Source organism: Nerophis lumbriciformis, linkage group LG22, assembly GCF_033978685.3.
Source record: "Nerophis lumbriciformis linkage group LG22, RoL_Nlum_v2.1, whole genome shotgun sequence".
NCBI classification, from domain to species: domain Eukaryota; kingdom Metazoa; phylum Chordata; class Actinopteri; order Syngnathiformes; family Syngnathidae; genus Nerophis; species Nerophis lumbriciformis.
In genome coordinates this window covers 30,054,959-30,069,958 of record NC_084569.2, presented here as the reverse complement: position 1 = coordinate 30,069,958, position 15,000 = coordinate 30,054,959, and the positions used below count along the sequence as shown (strand labels likewise).

At 39.7% G+C, this 15,000-nt stretch overlaps 1 protein-coding gene across 2 annotated transcripts in view; it reads right to left on the bottom strand.

Moving 5' to 3' along the window:
- Positions 1-1,358: 1,358 nt before the first annotated feature.
- tspan34b (tetraspanin 34b) overlaps positions 1,359-15,000 on the bottom strand; it is a 24,233-nt gene continuing 10,591 nt past the window's right edge. For both annotated transcript variants that reach the window (XM_061973658.2, XM_061973659.2), the window contains exons 3-8: positions 6,577-6,792; positions 4,936-5,010; positions 4,723-4,830; positions 4,515-4,655; positions 4,348-4,440; positions 1,359-1,759 (exon numbers count right to left, since the gene is read on the bottom strand). In XM_061973658.2, the coding sequence (XP_061829642.1) occupies positions 1,700-1,759; positions 4,348-4,440; positions 4,515-4,655; positions 4,723-4,830; positions 4,936-5,010; positions 6,577-6,792 (693 nt within the window). In that variant the 3' untranslated portion in view covers positions 1,359-1,699. The remainder of the gene's footprint in view (positions 1,760-4,347; positions 4,441-4,514; positions 4,656-4,722; positions 4,831-4,935; positions 5,011-6,576; positions 6,793-15,000) is intronic.

The following is a 15,000-nucleotide window of genomic DNA, read 5'->3' as shown; positions in this document are numbered from 1 at the left end:
ATTAAAGTCTAAAAAAAATTATATTGTGCAATACTCAAACAGGCCACTGAGTGGCGCCGACGCAAACTTTTCTGCAAAAGAACCCACTTGTTCTTTAATCCAGTGTTTTTCAACCTTTTTTGAGCCAAGGCACATTTTCTGCGTTGAAAAAATCCGGAGGCACACCACCAGCAGAAATCACTAAAAAACGAAACTCAGTTGACAGTAAAAAGTCGTTGTCGCAATTGTTGGATATGACTTTAAACCATAACCAAGCACGCATCACTATAGCTCTTGTCTCAAAGTAGGTGTACTGTCACTACCTGTCACATCACGCCCTGACTTATTTGGAGTTTTTTGCTGTTTTCCTGTGTGTAGTGTTTTACTTCTGGTCGTGCGCTCCTATTTTGGTGGCTTTTCCTCTTTTTTTTTTGTATTTTCCTGTAGCAGTGTCATGTCTTCCTTTGAGCGATATTTCCCGCATCTACTTTGTTTTAGCAATCAAGAACAGTTGTTTTTATCCTTCTTTGTGGGGACATTGTTGATTGTCATGTCATGTTTGGATGTACATTGTGGACGCCGTCTTTGCTCCGCAGTAAGTCTTTGCTGTCGTCCAGCATTCTGTTTTTGTTTACTTTGTAGCCAGTTCAGTTTTAGTTTCGTTCTGCATAGCCTTCCCTAAGCTTCAATATATTTTCTTTGGGGCACTCACCTTTTGTTTATTTTTGGTTTAAGCATTAGTCACCGTTTTACCTTCAAACTGCCTCCCGCTGTTTCCGACATCTACAAAAGCAATTAGCAACCGGCTGCCACCTACTGATATGGAAGAGTATTACACGGTTACTCTGCCGATCTCTAGATAGCACCGACAGTCAACAACAACACATCATTTGCAGACTATAATTACTGGCTTGCAAAAAATACTTTTTTAACCAAAATAGGTGAATTTAGATAATCTCCCACGGCACACCAGACTGTAACTCACGGCACACTAGTGTGCCGCGGCACAGTGGTTGAAAAACACTGCTTTAATCTAAGAATTAAATATTAATTAAAAATTAAAATTAAGGATACATACTTTTCATGGAAAAGTAAAAAAAGAACTCCCCAAGTCACTGCACCGTTTATTGCCATCATTCTGGCTCCATTCTCAGCTATTCATGGCAATTCTACATTGACTTGTGTCTTTAGATAATTTACAGAGTTGTGGCGACATTATTATCAAATAAAATAACTCTTATTCTACAAGCTGACATTTGTTTTTTTCCCCTTGGTGCATCTGAATGTCTCTTCTAATACACACAAGATGTGAGTTAGTCATAAAAAAAATCATAATAAGTTCAATAACGGTGATGTCCCAAATAGAATAATCCTCTCAATGAAAGAATATTTACATTTTATTTTACAATTGATCCTGTTGCATACAACAAATATACAGATTCATTCTCAACTACATTGCTTTATTGCATCAGTGCAACACATTAATTATCTCCTGTATGAACTGTTCTATACGATTATTACAATAAACTTATGCAATTACTCAATAAAATATCACTTTCTGAAACATTAAATATACTCTGTCAGGAGCTGCAGTGTTATTAATTAATTTGTCATTATTGTGTTTAAACTGTAATTCATTGACACATTTCTACATAACAAAACCCGTCACAGGCACTATGAGGAGTGGCACTCCTTTGGCGATGTCCACTTTTGCAGTTAGTTAACCTGACTTGGAATCTACCTTGCAGTACAGGATCATGGAAACGGTCATGGCGCATATCTGTGGAGGAAATACACGTAGAAAAAGAAATGGAATTAATAACTAGATGAGGCAATTCCTGAAGGAATTGCGTGTGAATGCTCCAATGCTGGAGTTGAACTGAAATGCTGACAGAATGTAGTATGAATGTAAGAATAGTTGGAATCTTAAGGAGTTAGAATTTCCAGAAAAAACGGAATTTGGTTTGGAACTTGGGAAAGTGCTAGTTTGAAAGTCCAGGATGACTGGAATGTGTTGCTGTTTGAATACGTTGAAAAATGTGGAAATTGTGCAACATAGAAAAATGTCCCATTCATTTCAATGGGAACTTCCTGGAAATTTGGGAATTTTGGGTAAAAGCGGGATTTTAAAAAAAAATGATTAGGAGCATGACTGTCCTGAATGAGCTGAATTGGTTGGTGTAGGAATTGTTTAAATCGATCAAGAAATGTTGATGTACTAACAGTTTTTTAATTGAAAAATGGTGTGAAATTTCGGGAAAATTGGGAATTTCTTAAGTTCTTGAACCAACTTGTTTTTTTGTCCTGTCTAAGACCAATGTTTTGACAGTGGAACGGTTGAAATGGGTTGAAAATTGTGAAAGGAGTCATTGCACTAAAAAAAGTTGGAAATAAGGTTAGAAAAAAAACAGGAATTCCTGGAAATGTTTTGATTGTGGGAAAAATGGTTGTTTGAATTTCCAGGATGAGTTAAATGTAGGAACTATGGGATTTTTTTTTATTATAATTGTTGAAATAAAGCACACGATTTCTGAACAGGCTGAATATTTTGAAGTTAGAACGGTTTGAATCAGATAAAAAAAGGTGGGAGTTGTGGAACTTTGAAAAATGTACCATTCTATTCAATGGGAATTTCATGGAAATTTGGTAATATTAGGAAAAGATGGATTTTTTTTTTAAATGCTTAAAAAATGTGAATGTTCTGAATGGTTGGTGTTGGAATTTTTCAAGAAATGTTGAGTATTAACCGTTTTAATTGAGAAATGGTATTACGGAATTCCTGGAATTTCAGGAAAACCGGGAATTTTTCAAGTTCAAAAAACAACTTTGTCTTTTTCCTGATTAAGAGGAATGTTTTGACTGTGAAACGGTTGAAGTGGGTTTAAAAATGTGGAAGGAGTAGTCGACAGAAAAAAGGGTGAAAATAGGGTTTGAAAAAAACGGGAATTCTGGGAATTCCAGGAATGTATTTTTAACTTGGAAACAATGAAAGTTTGAATGTCCCGGATGAGTGGAATAAGTTGAAGGTGGAATGGTTTGAATCGGTTGAAAAATGTGGAAATGGTGGAAGTTTGAAAAATGGCCATATTCATTTTGAATGAGAAAAATGTCTTGGAAAACCTGGAATTCTGGGAAATCTGGGAATTTTTGGAATTTGTCAAGGGAAAGCCTGCGATTCCCGAATAAGGCTGAACAGTTTGAAGTTGGAACGGTTTGAATCGGGTGAAAATGTGGAAGGTAGAGCGCGCCAAAATCTGGAGAAGAAGAAAAAATAGATGAATTTTGGTTTAGAAAACCAATAATTAAAGTTAAAATAAAGTAAAGTTAAAGTTAAAGTACCAATGATTGTCACACACACACTAGGTGTGGCGAAATTATTCTCTGCATTTGACCCATCACTCTTGATCACCCCTGGGAGGTGAGGGGAGCAATGGGCAGCAGCGGTGCCACGCCCGGGAATCATTTTTGGTGATTTAACCCCCAATTCCAACCCTTGATGCTGAGTACCAAGCAGGGAGGTAATGGGTCCCATTTTTATAGTCTTTGGTATGACTCGGCCGGGGTTTGAACTCACAACCTACCGATCTCAGGGCGGACACTCTAACCACTAGGCCACTGAGTAGGTTCTGAATGGTTGGTGTTGGAATTTTGTGAAATGTTGAAGTAGTAACCGTTTTAATTGAGAAATGGTATTACGGAATTCCTGGAATTTCAGGAAAACCGGGAATTTTTCAAGTTCAAAAAACAACTTTGTCTTTTTCCTGATTTAAGAGAAAGGTTTTGACTGTGAAACGGTTGAAGTGGGTTTAAAAATGTGGAAGGAGTAGTCGACAGAAAAAAGGGTGAAAATAGGGTTTGAAAAAAAACGGGAATTCTGGGAATTCCAGGAATGTATTTTTAACTTGGAAACAATGAAAGTTTGAATGTCCCGGATGAGTGGAATAAGTTGAAGGTGGAATGGTTTGAATCGGTTGAAAAATGTGGAAATGGTGGAAGTTTGAAAAATGGCCATATTCATTTTGAATGAAAAAATGTCCCGGAAAACCTGGAATTCTGGGAAATCTGGGAATTTTTGGAAGTATGCAGCTTGTAATCTTTTTTCAAACTGTACAAATTGGCTCAGGAATTTCTGGCTTGATAGAGAGAACTCGGTTGCTTGTGGCATTTCTTTATCTTGCCGCCAGAGGTCGCTGTTTCTCAAATAGTGCTATGGAAATTTACAACTTCAAAGATTCTTTCATTGTCAATTTTTTCTTGAGGGCACATCGACATAGTGTGCTCTTGAGTAGGAGGGGACTATTTGTGTTTTTGTTTCATGTCAAACTGCAAAAATAGGTAAGTAAATCAACTTTAAGTGAGTTCATGTACCTCAAGAGCGGCGATCCCCAGCGCCACGGCAACAATCGCCACCGTGTTGTCCTCAATCAACTGTTTGATCTTTACAAAGCAACCTGGGATTGTCTGAGGAGAACACAGAGAAGGAGTAAAGAAAAAAACAACAACATACCGAAGGTGTTTTTTTTCCCAAAACGTACCGTGAAATTGTCGATCAGTGTTTGATTACAGGGCCGGTTGTTAGCGGCTGCGCAGCACGGAGGCGGGTATTGATTGTTGTTGGCCGCATAATACGGCGAGCCTACGAAATTTGAGGAGTTGTAGATTCCACAGCATTTGAACTAAGCAGAAACAAAGAGGACGTCCGTCACACAGGTGTCAGTAGTTTGTTGATGGGTGTTTACACACCGTGCTCATTGTTGTGTCCCACAGTCCCGTGACGTCCGCATTTTTCCCGTAGTCCTTCTTGATGCTCTGGACTGATGCTTCACCGAACTTGTCAAATAAGTCTTCCGCCTGTCACACAAACATTGACCCGGGTCACTTTCGCGGTCAACATGGACATGTCTTTATCTCAGGATGAATGAGAACCTTCATATAGACATGTCTTTACTTACTTACCAAAGGTCTGAAGACCAAGATCACCACAGCACCCGCAACCTCAGCTATGAAGACCAGCAGGATTATGATGAAGAACTGGGGCAGATACATATACATTATTATCACTTTCAATCCCCCTGAAGTCATACTATTCAGATTTGACAGCAAAAATACTAAAATAATATGCCTTAGTCCAGTGGTTCTCAACCTTTTTTCAGTGATGTACCCCCTGTGAACATTTTTTTAATTCAAGTACCCCCTAATCAGAGCAAAGCATTTTTTAGTTGAAAAAAAGAGATAAAGAAGTAAAATACAGCACTATGTCATCAGTTTCTGATTTATTAAATTGTATAACAGTGCAAAATATTGCTCATTTGTAGTGGTCTTTCTTGAACTATTTGTAAAAAAAAGATATAAAAATAACAAAAAACTTGTTGAAAAATAAACAAGTGATTCAATTATAAATTACAATGGGCCGTGCGGGCCCTAATAAAGATTTCTACACATAAAAGTAATCATCAACTTAAAGAACCCCCTTTGGGATTGTAATAGAGATCCATCTGGCTTCATGAACATTTATTTTGTTGAAGTATTATTCAATAAATATATTTATAAAGGATTTTTGAATTGTTGCCATTTTTAGAATATTTAAAAAAAATCTCACGTAGCTCTTGGCATACCTTCAAGTACCCCCATTTGAGAACCACTGCCTTAGTCTAAAGTAGTGTTTTCCAAACTTAACTAGGTCATTAATTATTCTTTGTATTTGGGCCATGCCACCTTATCCGAGCCATTTGCATTCCCAAGAAACAAAATATATAACCATATTTTTTTTAAGCAAAAGTTTCTTGCATATTTAAATTTTGGGGGGAATTTTACCTATCGTTCACAATCATTATGAAAGACATTACGACGAATGTATATTTTTTAATGCCTTAAACATAAATAAAAGTCCGCTTACAGTGTAGTCAATGGTATGTCCTAGGGCTGCGAATCTTTGGGTGTCCCACGATTCGATTCAATATCGATTCTTGGGGTCACGATTCGATTCAAAATCTATTTTTTTCGATTCAACGCGATTCTCGATTCAAAAACGATATTTTCCCGATTCAAAGGGATTCTCTATTCATTCAATACATAGGATTTCAGCAGGATCTACCCCAGTCTGCTGACATGCAAGCAGAGTAGTATATTTTTGTAAAAAGTTTTTATAATTGTAAAGGACAATGTTTTATCAACTGATTGCAATAATGTAAATTTGTTTTAACTATTAAATGAACCAAAAATATGACTTATTTTATCTTTGTGAAAATATTGGACAAAGTGTGTTGTCAAGCTTATGAGATGCGATGCAAGTGTAAGCCACTGTGACACTATTGTTCTTTTTTTTTTATAAATGTCTAATGATAATGTCAATGAGGGATTTTTAATCACTGCTATGTTGAAATTGTAACTAATATTGATACTGTTGATAATATTCATTTTTGTTTCACTACTTTTGGTTTGTTCTGTGTCTCCTCTCAATTGCTCTGTTTATTGCAGTTCTGAGTGTTGCTGGGTCGGGTTAGCTTTTGGAATTGGATTGCATTGTTATGGTATTGCTGTGTATTGTTTTGTTGGATTGATTAATAATAAAAAAAAAACACAACACAGGCCACCTACCAGCAGCAGCATGCACTTGCTCTCTCTGGCAGCCCCGCAGCAGCCCAGGAAGCCGATGATGACCAACACCGTTCCCACAGCGATCAGCAGGTAGCCCACGTTGAGCACCTGACTGAGCTCGGCAGGTGCGTTTTCAATCATCCCCAGGAAGCCCAGGATGGAGCCGCTGTCCACCTTCACCCAGATGCCAACGCCCAGGATGGCTGCACCCGCCACCTGTAGGAGAAATTCTACTTTTTTTATTTGGATATGAAAGCATATTTGGTCATCTATCTAAAAATGTATGTTGATATAATCAGGGCTGTCAAAGTAAACGCAATTATAACAAGTTAGCAAAAATATTTTTTAATTACATTGTATTTTTCTACAATTTAACGGATAGAGAGCAGAAATTGACAAAGAAAATGTATATTGAAAGGCAAGTTTAGGTCATACTTGCCAACCTTGAGACCTCCGATTTCGGGAGGTGGGGGGTGGGGCGGGAGCGTGGTTGGGGGCGTGGTTAAGATATATATATATATATATATATATATATATATATATATATATATATATATATATATATATATTAGAGATGCGCGGTTTGCGGGCACAACCGCGGAGTCCGCGGATTATCCGCGGATCGGGCGGATGAAATTGAAAAAAAATTAGATTTTATCCGCGGGTCGGGTCGGGCGGTTGAAAAAAATAAAAAATAGATTTTAAATAGATTCAGGCGGGTGGCAGTTAAACCAATTCGGAAATATATATACATAGTTAAATGTTGTTACCCACATACGAAAAACGAGCAGGCACCTGCTGCATATGCCACAACAGAAGAAAAAAAAAAAGAAGAGATGGACACTTTTACGGAGCGGAGAAGGGACGCCTCGCCGGGGTCCGGGACCGAGGCCCCTTCCCCCGAGAGGGCCCCACCGGGAGCCGTAGCTGAGGCGATCCGCAAGAAGGGCCCGACACACGTCCAGGGTCACCACCGCACCGACACCCCGCCTCGTCCGCCTTCGCTGCGGCCGGCGTCACGCGCAGCAGGTAAGCAGCTTACCTGCCCGCCACCCCCGTTGCCGGGGGCTCGTAACAGGGGTCACTCCGCGCGCTCCGCCCGCGCAGCTTACCTGCCCGCCACTCCTGTTGCCGGGGGCGCGTAACAGGGGTCACTCCGCGCGCAGTGCGCTCACGAAAGGGGTGGGGCTCACCCTGGTTGATATAGACAGCAGGACGGTGGCTATGTAAGTCGGAACCCGCTAAGGAGTGTGTAACAACCCACCTGCCGAATCAACTAGCCCTGAAAATGGATGGCGCTGGAGCCTCGGGCCCATACCCGGCCGTCGCCGGCAGCGAGACGCGCTTGGAGGTGCGCTCAGCGCGGCTCCCATATGATTGCGCACTGGTGTGCGTCTGGGCCGTGACAGCGTGGCACGCGAATGTCTGTGCTGCATTGGATCAGTCTCCTTTCTTTAACAGGCAAATGCTTTATAACCTCACTAATGCCTTGCATCGTCTATATTAGATATATAACAGCGGGCGGATGCGGTTCTGGTCAAATGTTACATCGGGTGGATGGCGGATGGTTGACGACTTTCTGATGCGGTTGCGGATGAAATAATTGCCTATCCGCGCATCTCTAATATATATATATATATATATATATATATATATTTTATTACATACATACACACACATATATATATATATATATATATAGCTAGAATTCACTGAAATTCACTATATATATATATATATATATATATATATATATATATATATATATATATATATATATGTGTGTGTGTGTGTATATAAATAAATAAAAGAAATACTTGAATTTCAGTGTTCATTTATTTACATATATACACACACATAACACTCATCTAATCATTGTTGAGTTAAGGGTTGAATTGTCCATCCTTGTTCTATTCTCTGTCACTATTTCAGAACACACACATTATACAAATATACATTATAAAATCAATAAGAAAACGGGAGCTCTAATTTGGGAGTCTGAATTAGGATCAGAAGATCTTATATAAACATTGCGTACTCACGTCGCCTTTTTGTATTGATTACTGCAGCTGTGCACTCGATTCATTCTCAAATACAAACTACAACTCACAAACACTTTAGAGTTAGGCTCCACCATCAGAATGTGTACTTAAACTTATAAAGATCACATGGATATTATTCAGTGAATTGATTCACCAAAACTAACCTGTTATACAGGAGGAAAAAGCACACAGGACGTTTCAATTGTTCACAGACTGGTCGCGCTCATCAGAATGACAAGACACTTCCGGTCTGCAGGTGATAGTATTCAATTGGGAAGAAACGCCCTACTGCCCCCTACTGACCAATGTGAATACTGATAAATGTGCAATGACAGCTCCAAAAACGAATTCAAACCACAAAATAAAATAAATAAATCACAAAAATTTGACACATTATGGGTGGGTCACATATGCATGTACAGTAGATGGCAGTATTGTCCTGTTTAAAAGTGTCACAACATTGCTGTTTACGGCAGACGAACTGCTTTACGGCAGACGAAAACTTGACTGCTGTTGTTGTGTGTTGTTACCGCGCTGGGAGGACGTTAATGAAACTGCCTAACAATAAACCCACATAAGAAACCAAGAACTCGCCCTCGATCATTAGCTGTTTATATTGTGGGAAAGCGGACGTGTGAACAGGCTGTCAACACGTCACTCAGGTCCGCATGGAGCTGGAGAGGGCGTGGCCTCCAGCTCCGCCTGAATTTCGGGAGAAAATTTGTCCCGGGAGGTTTTCGGGAGAGGCGCTGAATTTCGGGAGTCTCCCGGAAAATCCAGGAGGGTTGGCAAGTATGGTTTAGGTTACCGTATTTTTCGGACTATAAGTCACAGTTTTTTTTCATAGTTTGGGGTGCGACTTATACTCAGGAGCGACTTATGTGTGAAATTGTTAACACATTACCATCAAATAATATAATTTAGCTCATTCACGTAAGAGACTAGACGTATAAGATTTCATGGGATTTAGCGATTAGGAGTGACAGATTGTTTGGTAAACGTATAGCATGTTCTATATATTATAGTTATTTGAATGACTCTTACTGTAATATAATATTACATTTATTTTTATTTATAAGGCGCCTTTCTGGGCGCTCAAGGACATCGTACAAAATCAAAACAATAAAATCAAATTGGATAAAAACAACAATAATAACAACAACAAAGATAGAGAAGAAAATATGATTACAGTGAATAAGCAGTCAAGAATAGGTGTGTTTTGAGTCTTGATTTGAAGAGGGATATTGAGTCCAAGTTACGAAGGTCTGGTGGCAAAGAGTTCCAAAGATGTGGGGCAGAGCGGCTGAAAGCTCGGACACCCATGGTGGACAGTTTAAATAAAGGGACAGTGAGATGCATGGATGAAGAGGATCTTAGGGAACGTGAGGGCGTGGCAACATGGATCAGGTCAGAGAGATAAGATGGAGAGAGGTTATGGGTGGCTTTGAAAGTGAGGAGAATTATTTCAAACTGGATACGAAGTTTGATGGGTAGCCAGTGGAGTTGCTGCAGAACAGGGGTGATGTGCTGGATTGAAGGGGTTCTGGTGATTATGGTACATGCCTGGTATGTTACATTAACATACCAGGCACGTTCTCAGTTGGTTATTTATGCCTCATATAACGTACACTTATTCAGCCTGTTGTTCACTATTCTTTATTTATTTTAAATTGCCTTTCAAATGTCTATTCTTGGTGTTGGGTTTTATCAAATAAATTTCCCCAAAAAATGTGACTTATATATGTTTTTTTCCTTCTTTATTATGCATTTTCGGCCGGTGCAACTTATACTCTGGAGCGACTTATACTCCGAAAAATACGGTATTTACGCCCATTGTTGCTGTGAGCTGAGTTATCACCGGAGTTGTTGCCAAGTCCGCTTTTTGGCTTGTTTTTTTTACTAAAGTCGCTTGCAAAGTACGTGAGTCACGGGATGCGTTTTATCGGACTTGCTTTTGAACGTGTGGTTACTTATTTGGGCTTGCTTTTCTACCCCCAGTAGACTTGACACACCACCAAACACGAGGTCACAGCCCAGACTGGCAGAAAAACAAGCGACGAGGCATGCACGTCTGTAAAGGAGTGTTTGTGTCCATTTTGTGTTGAAATGTTTAAAAAAATAAATACAAATTAACAAACAAATATTTATATAATTGTTTTTACTAAGGTCCACCTATTAAATATACACAATTGAGATTATCTGATTAATTATGAGTTAACTATGGATAAAATGTGATTAAGAGGGGTCGCCCACATATGCGGTCCTCTCCAAGGTCCCCCTAGGTTGTGAGTTTTTGCTTGCCCTTATGTGGGCTCTGTACCGCGGATGTCGTTGTGGCTTGTGCAGCCCTTTGAGACACTTGTGATTTAGGGCTATATAAATAAACATTGATTGATTGATTGATTAATCACGATTAGATATTTTAATCATTTGACAGTCGTCGTTATATTGTATAATATCTCATTAGCAACTGTTATTAAAATAAAGGTTAAGTATATTCAGTACAGGAAGCTACAATTTATCCTTTTTTTCAACACTTTGAACCCTGCTGCTTATAAAACGGTGCGGCTAATTTATGGGTTTTGTATTCAACAAATAGTTTTCATAGAACACCGACGTAGACACTGAAAAGGTGCGTGGTTGTTTGTGCGATGGCGCCATCTTTTTGACGAGTTTGCTCGCGGCAGGTGCTGCGGGTTGAAAATGTAGTTTCGTTCCTTGAACCGGAAGTATTCGTCCGTAGCGTTTCTGTTTGAAATAATTCTTCATTCATCACTCCAAGCAACATTTGTAAGGTTTACAATATAACTAAAACAATTCTTACTTACTAAACTGTCCCATGTGTAATGTCTGTAGGAGTGTTTTCGTGCATATTTGTACATGCTATCGTAATCAAGCTAGCATCGCTAGCAATAACTAATATGCTAACATGTTTACGAGTGTCTGTGTTAGTATTATTAACTTACAACAGCTTTCTTTTTGTTTTGTTTCAGTTTCGTAAATTCACCCAAACGTCACAGCGGCATTATTGAGTCTGTTTAGCTGATTGGGGAGCGAGCTTCCACAGCTAATGGGTCCATGACGATGACTTCTGTTTTGTTTGATCAGCCGTTTTACTGCCCTGTGTCAGGCACCGTTTGGAAACAATTAAGGTACGTAAATGAACATTTCCAAAATCTTTCTTACCAGTATATACCGTATTTGCGGCTAATACTGTATATGTAAACATATTTATGTTTTCAAAAATTTTGGTGGGTGTGGCTTGAATACCGGTGCGCTCTATAGCTTGGAATATACAGTGTTTCAATTGTTTTTAGCTCGCTAATTAGTTGTGACACGGTTGTTAGCCTTGATGCTAGCGATAAGATCCTGTTAGGAATGGTCGCCACATTCTCTTCGGGGATGGTTGTCACGTATATTTATAAATATCACATATACATTAGGCTGGCCTAAATATGTTTCTTTCTTCTCTTCATGTTCTTTGCTCATCATATGCTAAGTTGGAAAAAAAATGTCAATGCAATTTAACTTTCACATTTCATTCTGCCTTTCTTGCCTTTTTTTCCCCCCTGAGTTTGAGTTTTCCTATTACAACAGGCCTGGGCAATTGTTTGGACTCAGGGGGCCAAATTTAGAGAACAAAATGTGTCTGGGGGCCGGTATATCTGATTTTCAGGAACACTAATACAAAACCTAACAATAATGTCTGATTGAATGCTAAAAACGTTATGACAGACCGCCGGAATGGAATTGTACATGTTTTTACTGAATGAGACACCAAAATTGTACACGAAAATAAAGAATGTGGGATTTACAATATTAACTATGAACGATAAAACACTGAATATTGACAACATATGAACGTCACACTCCCTCTCGATCGACATATTTTACAATCAAGCGAAACGCAACAAAAATGCATCAAACAGCGAAAAATGAACGCGAAAGGTAAAAGATAAACACACTTACAATCTGATACATCTGATATATCAATAAGCTTTAGAACTTTCTTGTAAGAATCTCCATCCGCGTCTGTCCCTGACACCCACATTTCAGGCTGACATTCTGTGGAAACGCTCCCCACCCACGGCTCGTCTGAGCTGCAGTGACTTAGAGCAGTGTTTTTCAACCTTTTTTGAGCCAAGGCACATTTTTGGCGTTGAAAATATCCGGAGGCACACCACCAGCAGAAATCATTAAAAAAACGAAACTCTGTTAACAGTAAAAAGTCGTTGTCGCAATTGTTGGATATGACTTTAAACCATAACCAACTATGTATCAATATAGCTCTTGTCTCAAAGTAGGTCTACTGTCACCATCTGTCACATCACGCCATTTTTTTGCTGTTTTCCTGTGTGTAGTGTTTTGGTTCTTGTCTTGCGCTCCTATTTTGGTGGCTTTTTCTCTTTTTTTGGTATTTTCTTGTAGCAGTTTCATGTCTTCCTTTGAGGGATATTTCCCGCATCTACTTTGTTCTAGCAATCAATAATATTTCAGTTTTTTTTATCCTTCTTTGTGGGGACATTGTTGATTGTCATGTCATGTTCGGATGTACTTTGTGGACGTCTTAGCTCCACAGTAAGTCTTTGCTGTCGTCCAGCATTCTGTTTTTGTTTACTTTGTAGCCAGTTCAGTTTTAGTTTTGTTCTGCATAGCCTTCCCTAAGCTTCAATGCCTTTTCTTAGGGGCACTCACGTTTTGTTTATTTTTGGTTTAAGCATCAGACACCTTTATACCTGCACGCTGCCTCCCGCTGTTTCCGACATCTACAAAGCAATTAGCTACCGGCTGCCACCTACTGATATGGAAGAGTATTACACGGTTACTCTGTCAAGCTCTAGACAGCACTGATACTCAACAACAACACTTAATTTGCAGACTATAATTACTGGTTTGCAAAAAATATTTTAAACCCAAATCGGTGAAATAAGATAATCTCCCACAGCACACCAGACTGTATCTCACGGCACACGAGTGTGCCGCGGCACAGTGGTTGAAAAACACTGACTTAGATGACCATAGTAACTAATTAGATGACCATAGTAACTCATGCAAAAGAGCAGATTCCAAACATTGAAATACTTTGTATTAGAGATGTCCGATAATATCGGACTGCCGATATTACCGGCCGATAAATGCTTTAAAATGTAATATCGGAAATAATCGGTATCGGTTTCAAAAAGTAAAATTTATGACTTTTTAAAACGCTGCTGTGTACACGAAAGTAAGGCACTTCCTTTGCGTGCCGGCCCAGTCACATAATATATGTAGCTCTTACACACACACACAAGTGAATCCATGCATACTTGGTCAATAGCCATACAGGTCACACTGAGGGTGGCCGTATAAACAACTTTAACACTGTTACAAATATGCGCCACACTGTGAACCCACACCAAACAAGAATGACAAACACATTTCGGGAGAACATCCGCACCGTAACACAACAGAACAAATACCCAGAACCCCTTGCAGCACTAACTCTTCCGGGACGCTACAATATACACCCCCCGCTACCCCTCACCTCAACCCCCTCATGCTCTCTCAGGGAGAGCATGTCCCAAATTCCAAGCTGCTGTTTTGAGGCATGTTAAAAAAAAATAATGCACTTTGTGACTTCAATAATAATTATGGCAGTGCCATGTTGGCATTTTTTTTCCATAACTTGAGTTGATTTATTTTGGAAAACCTTGTTACATTGTTTAATGCATCCAGCGGGGCATCACAACAAAATGAGGCATAATAATGTGTTAATTCCACGACCGTATATATCGGTATCGGTCATACTTGCCAACCCTCCCGGATTTTCCGGGAGACTCCTGAAATTCAGCGCCTCTCCCGAAAACCTCCCGGGACAAATTTTCTCCCGAAAATCTCCCGAAATTCAGGCGGAGCTGGAGGCCACGCCCCCTCCAGCTCCATGCGGACCTGAGTGACGTGTCGACAGCCTGTTTTCACGTCCGCTTTCCCACAATATAAACAGCATGCCTGCCCAATCACTTTATAACATCTATTTTAGAGAGTGAGTGCAGTGCACAACTGCGCACACAACAAGGAGACAAGCTGAAGAACGAGGAAGATACAGCCGTGGCGATGCCGACGACGAGTAAGATGAAGAAATACGCTTGTAAGTTCCAAGCCGCAGCTGCGATTGGACCTGGATAGCCTGCGGGAAGAAGTAGTGGACTTCCAAGTGCTTGGCACAACGTTCCCTCTAAGGTGCGCGCCTGCGCAATTGCGCACTGCTCAAGCGTCCTCTGCGCACAGCAAATATATGCCGCGCACCAAATCAAACCCATCTGAATTCTAAACAAAAATAAACACATTTATTCTGTGTAATTTTGCAATGCAACTCTGAGTGACAGTGACAACAAGCGGCCCT